Source organism: Hoplias malabaricus, chromosome X1, assembly GCF_029633855.1.
Source record: "Hoplias malabaricus isolate fHopMal1 chromosome X1, fHopMal1.hap1, whole genome shotgun sequence".
In the NCBI taxonomy this organism is placed as follows: Eukaryota; Metazoa; Chordata; class Actinopteri; order Characiformes; family Erythrinidae; genus Hoplias; species Hoplias malabaricus.
In genome coordinates, this window is record NC_089818.1 from 4,734,873 (window position 1) to 4,743,410 (window position 8,538).

The 8,538-nt window shown below is 44.0% G+C and overlaps 1 protein-coding gene across 1 annotated transcript; it reads right to left on the reverse strand.

Moving 5' to 3' along the window:
* Positions 1–4,438: 4,438 nt before the first annotated feature.
* On the reverse strand, positions 4,439–8,428 carry LOC136675778 (bucky ball-like). Its single transcript, XM_066652527.1, has 7 exons — positions 8,287–8,428; positions 8,113–8,168; positions 7,706–7,861; positions 6,081–7,619; positions 5,886–6,002; positions 5,062–5,175; positions 4,439–4,995 (listed from the first exon to the last, which is right to left on the reverse strand). Exons 2-7 carry the CDS (start codon positions 8,117–8,119, stop codon positions 4,964–4,966), a joined length of 1,965 nt encoding a protein of 654 aa, XP_066508624.1. The 5' UTR covers positions 8,120–8,168; positions 8,287–8,428; the 3' UTR covers positions 4,439–4,963.
* Positions 8,429–8,538: the final 110 nt, after the last annotated feature.

Consider the following 8,538-nt stretch of genomic DNA (forward strand, 5'->3'; position numbering starts at 1 on the left):
GCACCGCCCACCGCCCTATTACACACACTTACACACGCGCACACACACACGCACAAACAATTTCCTGTGATCAACCAAAAGCCAATAGGATAACTAATAGCATCATAACCATTCAAAATGACCATTATCCAAATAATCATCTAATAATGTAACTAATAAATAAGAATAATAGATGTGCTTAATACCCAGTAATCAGCAGGATGTAACTAATGGAAAATAGCATAACCATTATCCAAAAAAACAATGACCAACAGCGGATGCCAGTAGACAAATATGCCAAACAAAATCGGTAGCATATTTAATGATCTAATGAACTAATAGCAAATAGCTATAGTCAATAGTAGCCATAGCTTAGAAGTTATTATCATAAGGATTATAGGCTGGGGATCATGCACCCAATGCACAATGGCTGTTTCACCTAATGATAGTCAAGTCAAGAAATATTTAATATTTATTAGTCATAAAAGTGACCATAAGTAATTAGATCACACACATAATTTAGTGTAAATTATTATTGGCAACACATTATGCCAATATCCATGTTCATCACCATTAGGGTCAATAATAAATATGTTTATTAATGTTTATAGTTATCCTGTGGAGGCAGCCGTGGTCTAAAGATTAAAAGAAAGACAGGAAAATGTGTGGTTGGGGAAGTGAAGGGACAGTGCCCTCAATTTCCACAACTGCAGTTGTCTTGTGCAAAGCCCTTTTATTGGCAACTCATAAGCTATTATTATTCATTCATTCATTGTCTGTAACCCTTATCCAGTTCAGGGTCGCGGTGGTTTCGGAGTCTACCCGGAATCACTGGGCACAAGGCAGCAACAAACCCTGGAGTGGGCGCCAGTCCTTCACAGGGTGACACACACTCACACATTCACACCTAAGAACGTTTTTGAGTCGCCAATCCACCTACCAATGTGTGTTATTGGACCATGGGAGGAAATGGGAGCACCCGGAGGAAAGCCATGCTGACACAGGGAGAACACACCAACTCCTCACAGACAGTCACCTGGAGGAAACCCACGCAGACACAGGGAGAACACACCACACTCCTCGCAGACAGTCACCCGGAGGAAACCCACGCAGACACAGGGAGAACACACCACACTCCTCGCAGACAGTCACCCGGAGGAAACCCACGCAGACACAGGGAGAACACACCACACTCCTCGCAGACAGTCACCCGGAGGAAACCCACGCAGACACAGGGAGAACACACCACACTCCTCGCAGACAGTCACCCGGAGGAAACCCACGCAGACACAGGGAGAACACACCACACTCCTCGCAGACAGTCACCCGGAGGAAACCCACGCAGACACAGGGAGAACACACCACACTCCTCGCAGACAGTCACCTGGAGGAAACCCACGCAGACACAGGGAGAACACACCACACTCCTCGCGGACAGTCACCCGGAGGAAACCCACACAGACACAGGGAGAACACACCACACTCCTCAGAGACAGTCACCTGGAGGAAACCCACGCAGACACAGGGAGAACACACCACACTCCTCGCAGACAGTCACCCGGAGGAAACCCACGCAGACACAGGGAGAACACACCACACTCCTCACAGACAGTCACCCGGAGGAAACCCACGCAGACACAGGGAGAACACACCACACTCCTCACAGACAGTCACCCAGAGTGGGACTTGAACTCACAATCTCTAGGTCCCTGGAGCTGTGTGACTGCAACACTAACTGCTGCACTACCATGCCGCCCTATTATTATTAATATTATTAACTATTAAAACTAACATTATTGTCTGTTTTTTAGTCCTCAGCCCACCACAAACTTCACCCTCCTATCCTCTGGGGATTTCTCAGATCTGTCAGATTAGTTAAACAACACTAGATAAGATTTGGTATTTTTGCTCTTGGGCTCCCCCTAAAGTTGCAGAGTGTAATTCAATTTTACAGCACTGCCCTAAAATCAAGAGGGAGAGGAGGGAAGGGGGTTGGTTTCCTATCCTCCTCCAAAAGTTACATAGTGTAGTTTCTGCAGTGCTGAGCCTGCAGTAGCAAACACAGAGGCTCTATTTTCCATATTACAGGGCAGTGCAGCATCACAATGATTTTTAAGGTCATGAAAATACTACCTAATGTTCCTTTAAGCCCAAAGTTAAATCTGTCCAATAGGAGAAAGCGCTGAGGCACATCCCTATTGAACGATCTTCAATTGAGGACTTCAGTAATTTGGGCTAACTGAGAAATCCTGACCCTCAGCATCTCCAGTCTCTTGTTTACTCACACGTAGAAACTAAAACAACAGGGTGATTAGAGTAAACCAAACCGGAGGAGGTGTAATACAGGGTCAAAACATCTGGCATTTCCTCTTTTAATTGTGCCCATGTGCGGTGTGCTGTAAAAACACCATTAAAGCCAAGCACAATTTTCTCTCAGTCAGAATGGCATTGCTAAACAGCAGCATTTCATTCAGTGGAACCGTACACCTATTTCAGCCAGGAACAAGGTTGAAGAAAAAATCAGCAACATTAAGGCCTCAATAAAAATACATTTCACCTGGAAAAATTACTTCTTTTTTAATATTTAAAATACACATTATCATATGCTGTCATGTACAGACTCTCCAGCCTTGTACTTTGTCCAATGTATGGCCTAGAAGAGCAGTCAAGGAAAAAGGTGCAGCATATATTCTACATGGCAGATTATTTTAGAAGATCACTTGGTAGTATTTTTACCTTAAAATTAAAGCTTTAAAACCATTGTGATATTTTTCTGACTTGGGACAACAGTTAATGTGGGCTCAGCACAGCAGAAACTGCACTATGGAACTTATCAAGGAGGGTAGGAAGTGAGTTACAAGCCAGTTCCATAGTTCTGATCCACTTTTAATGAAGCAAGCCCCTAAATGACTTTTTACACAACTTACAAATTAGAAAATAGGTCTGGGCCCTAATAAAAGGGGGCAGGTCCATCTTCTCAGTTGACCCTAGCCTAAGTACAACCAGCGAGTTCATCACAGGACAATCAAGATGAAGGCCCCACCTGGAGATATTTTAAAAATTGTTTCCGGTATTTGAAAAAAGGCCTTGAAACCAGACTGAAAAGTCTGATCTACAATCTAAAACATGCACTGTTCTCCTAAATAACCCCCCCCCCAAATTCGGTTGATCTTCACCCACACTTGACCTTCTCATGTTTCCCTGTAGAACATCTGCACATTTCAGACAGTTCTCCAGCTCCTCAACTCTGTGCAGCAGGAGCCTCGGAGCAAAACGACAATTATATTTAGAGAAAACAGTCAAACATAGATCCTCCAGCTGTTGAAGCTGTCGCTCACAGTGACACGGCACATACTGTGATGTTGAAACATGACACGATGGGACAGCCATGCACTCTGCTCTTGTGTTTTGAGCCTCGGTGGTGCAGGTACCTCCCAGTGTTTACACCTTCAACTTCATGCAAATGTGCTTCTTGAATGAAGAAGCAAAACAGCATGACTCCTGTGGTTGAGTTCCTATGACAGAGCGGCCATCTTTACATTCCGACATCAACAATAAAGCCAGGATCACGACTTTGGAAGGCCACCCTCAAACTATAGGTAATGTATTTACAATTATATTTATCAGTTAATGTTGTCAATATTAACATTGCATGCTATGAAAAGCAACATGCTGAGACTTGTGACTTACGTGGCCAGTATTTGACCATGGAGGTTACTTGGTGGTATGCTTGTGTTATTATATACACTAGCAATGAGGAGCTAATAACCACAGGAAAACACTTTTGCCCATACAGCACAGCTCTGAAAGAAACCAACAGCACGGGTCTTTCCTCTTGGCTCCACAGTGACAGCACTGAAGTCCTTAACTTAATTGCACAGATAACATTACAACTTATGACTCAACTCTTGTAGTGATAAGCATTTGCCTCGGCCAAGACTTTTATTAAGTTTCTAATTACACCCACAACAGCAGCATGCGTCATTCCCCTGCACTAGGGATCATTATGCGTCTGGAACACAATCTGATAAGATTAAACTTAACATTTAGAGCTCATATTTTATTAAAGAGGTTTTATACTTCACCGGTTAGGTGAAGGTGTAGGGAATTCAAAAGATTGAGATCAGCCGTTACTTTTAAATTTGAAATCGAAAGCACGCCATCTGCTGGAAAACTAGAGTCTGACCATGACCTGTTTAAAAAGAGCCACACCTAGGCCTTTAAAAAAGTACATCTAATAATTAGAGGTAGCAATGAGTTACGTAAAACTAAATTCATGTTTACATTAGTCATTTTAACAGGGGAAATACTATTAATATATTTTTGAACTTTAACACATGCATGAAACGCTGGCTTAAAAATATTGTATACAATTGTGTGTGTGTCCCCACTTTCTTTTTTCACCAAAAATAATTAGAACACAGACTTGAGGTGCAATGCAAATTCTTTAATGACACCGCGGTGCAAGTAAATGCATATTTTAAGCACATCAACATTTATACTGCAAGGTTAAAATGGGTTGCACAATAAAAATAAGGCACGTCTGAACTAGGCCCGGCCAGAGCGCCCACTTTTTTTTCTCTTCTGAAATCACATTTTAAGCTGCCTTTCCCCAAGCCCAGAGGTTTAAGAAAACTGAGAACGGCTTCTACTGAACCATGCCTTGACCCTCTCGTCTGAGGCTGAGGTCCACACCTCCCAGATCCACAGAAGAGAACACAGGCATGAATGAGCATGTCAAAACACGGCCCAGAGGCACTGTCCTCAGATCGAGTTAAGATGAATGCACAGCACTCAAAATAAAGCAGGGTGAGCTTTGGAAAGGCAGTCGTGTGCGGCAAGGTGCTCAAAATTACCTGTTCAACCAATCCACAAACACCAGTGTCCACTTCTATTATAATGTGCTTTGTGTGGTCCATAGTGTAACAGTGTTCTTAAATATTAGATAATACATTCAAGTATTAATGCAGTGCATAACTTTGCTTCAGTATCTTGTGCCTCTTCTTTTCACAGATCCTGGTGAAGAAAGATATAATTAAACACTCAAATGTTAGAAAGAACGGTTACCAAACGCATCCTTACCTCTGCCCCTTTGACAGTTGGAAAACTCTGCTTCATCATTGTCATCGTACGCATTTCTCCTGGGTTTCTGTGGCGCAAACATCTTGCAGGAAGGCCTTCGACGTCCAGATCTCCCTTCAAAAGTACAAGAGCCAAGATGGGCATGAGACTTATATGCACCCTACTTCCAGGCTCTGTTCTTTGTCAGTGTGACTCTGTTTAGACGGTTAGTCCATTGCAAGTTGTGATTACATGCTCACGAGCAAAGGAGCCAGTGCTCACATGGACTTTCTGAACTTGTAAACTCTTAAATCTGCAAGGAAGTGACACGCAAATGGTTTACAAGTTGTGACATAACCAGCTGGGACCTTCACCTAAATGAAGCACAATTTTATAAGGGAACAAGTTATGGACAGTTTTCCAGAGTACTAGCATAGTGATTTAAGGACCTAGAGCATCTAACAAGCCACAACCTGTGAAGTAAGAACATCCAATGAGGTTCTTGTGGGCTAACCCTGTCAGAAAACATGGACGGTTCCGTTCTGATTTGCTCTGCATCTTGTGAGAGAGAGTACCATGTACTGAACAGAAGATGTGAAGATTCTGCTCCTAGGCTCTCGCACGTAATGAGATGTGGCTCATTCTCATTTAAAGGAACAGGTGCTGAAGCTGGTCATTTTGAACCAGGCTGGAGAACATTGCTGTGGTGTTTGAGCTGTGTGGTATTTTGACCAAGCATCTTACATACATTTTAAGAGGCCAGAACTTTTGTCACCTTGTGGAAAGGGGATATAATTAGGTCCCTATTTAAGAAGTAGAGGTGGAAAAAAGGGAACAGAATTAACCTTTTTCTTGACTCCCATTTGTTGACCTACACAACTTTGGCTTCTGCTTGGCACTGCAGCTGGTCCAGCTTTCCTGGGACAACATCTCTCCTTGTCGACCTTCTCTCCACTGAAGTTCTGAAAAACAAGTCATGTTCAAAAGGACTGATCAACGCAGCTATACCCCACAACGTTAAACAGCCAAAGACCACTTACCCATGTAAGACCTGGACTGTCCACCCTTGGGGCCTTTTTCCCTGATTCGGTCTGCTTTCAAAGCCACATGCAGCTGCTCTCCACATTCCCCTCTGCCATGGCTCTGGTCCTTTTCACTCAGTTCCACTCCCTCTTTTTGCATTTTTTTGCCTGAGCGCTTGGCAGCACAAGAGGGCAGCACATGCCTGGAAGCATGTTTCCTCAATGCTGCCTTTTCAGATTCACAGGGGCTTGGCACGCTATCGCCGACCAACTCACATTCACAGTCTTGATCAGACATATCCCGTGTCTCGTTCTTCTCTGAAAATCCATAGCGCTTGGTAAGGACAGTCTCGTCTTCATCCGGCAGGCTTGCTCCACAGCAAGCGCAGGTTTTAGCACAAATAGAGCAGGAAGAGTCATTGTCTCTGTGCTCATTGTTGGAGCTAGTGGGAGCACTGGTTTCAGCCAGTTTGCCACCACTTATGTAAACTTGCCCAGGCATCAGTTCATCTTCCACATCAGTGGAGAACACCTCATCCCTGGAGGAAAGTTCATCTAAGGAAGGGCTTAAGACACTTTGACGCTCTTGAGTAACTTGAGGGTAATAGCTATACGAGTATGAATTGCCAAAGGAGTATCGTGTCCCAGGCAGCAGAGAAGCTGCAGCATCCATGTACATGAGTGGATTGACTTCTTTCTGAAGAGCTAAGCCCGTGGTGGTCTTATTGCAAGGCAAGCGGAGGATTTGATACGCAAGGTCCTGGTCTATGGCTGTCTGCATCAGAGGATCGGCAACCTCTACAGGCTTGGGAGAAAAATCAACATGCTCGCCTTGGTCAGAGAATTGGGTTTCACATGGATCAGACTTCCCACTTATATCAGAGATACAAGCTCCAGAGTCCTGGCCATCAGCTACACCCACGCTGCTTTTATTGGCAAGAACATTGGCAGAACCACTACTATCAAGCTTCTCACATTGGAAGTGTGGCACATCTTTGTCTTGTAGTTTGTCCCTTCCCCGACTTTGAATTTCCTCATGGACGGAAGAGGTGTCAAGGGGAAGTACTCCTGACAGAGCACACTCTTCCAGTTGACCGTGGCTTCCCTCTGTATCATATACAGCAGAGTCTCCAAAGGTTGCAGGCTTCCCCTTTTCACCTTGCTCTGACTTCGCAAGCTCCGAAGCAGGGTTAGCATGTCCACAGTTCACCTTCTCCACTTCATGGGTATAGGAGATGATGCCAGGAGTTGAGGAAAGCATTACTTTGGACTCTCTGACAGCTCCAGACTTTTCACAGGCTTGGTGTCCATCGAAGCAGTCTATGAATTTGCTGACCGGATCTCCAGGCTCTGTCTGGGCTTCAGAGGACGTTGTGTCTCGGTGGACGCTCATCTGCTGGAAGTGCTGACGAAAACGGAGGTCATATGAACTAACAGAGGGAAAGAGGGGTGTTACCCTTCTGTAATCAGTTGGTTGCATGGGCGCATGTGGAACTACATAGCTAGGGTACTGCATAAACGGATATGGAGGCAGATAAGGGCGCCCAAAAGGTAAACCTAAGGAAAGCAAAATTAGAGCAATATCAGATTGTGACAACACAGCTAAGCAACAAATAAGACAGGCCTACATGGCTGAGCCTCACCTGGCCCTGGGAAACCATACTGTCCAAATGGATCCATAGGCCATTGATACATGAAATAAGGTTGAGTTGGTGGTTGAACATAGAAAAATGGTCTATTGTGGTTAGCTGGGTGGTGAGGTTGCTCAACATCTGTTGGTTGTGAGGGATTGTTCATTTCTGAAGAATGGAAAAGCATTTCAGTGAGAAATAGCTCAAACAACAACAACAAGCAAATCTTAAAGTTAGGACAAATCAAAGTTCCAAGTAGCTGGAAGTACATTTAACAATTGAATGAGGAAAACAAGCATTAAAAATGACACTTATGGGAAACAAACAGTTAATCATAAACATTCACACAGCTGGACATGTTTTATAGGACATTCACTTCACTGTACAATAAAACACTAAACATAACACCAGGCACTAACCTTCCATTTTAGTGAAGGGACAGGTACCTTAACACAGGACACAAAACACCGCAATACTGCAACAGACACACACAAAAGGTACGGAATAAATGTGACACTTCTTGTTTTGACAGAAACTGAAGTCACCAGTAAAAATTAGCCAAACGTTTATAGACATCAGAAAAATACACCAACCTTAAACGTGAAAAAGTGACAGTTCAAAGTGGAAATACAAGTGCACTGCGTCAGAGCAACAAACTCTACTACAACACCCTCGCTCAAACACATTTATTAACTCAACACGCGTCACAAGGTCGCGTGACGTCACCAGGTGAGCGCCATCATAAAATCAGCAGTCAATTAGCGCGTGCTCTCTTTAATTGGTACCTTTGTACAGCTCCGGCTGCGTCCATTGACGCAGGGTGTGGGCGGCACTGAGACATAACT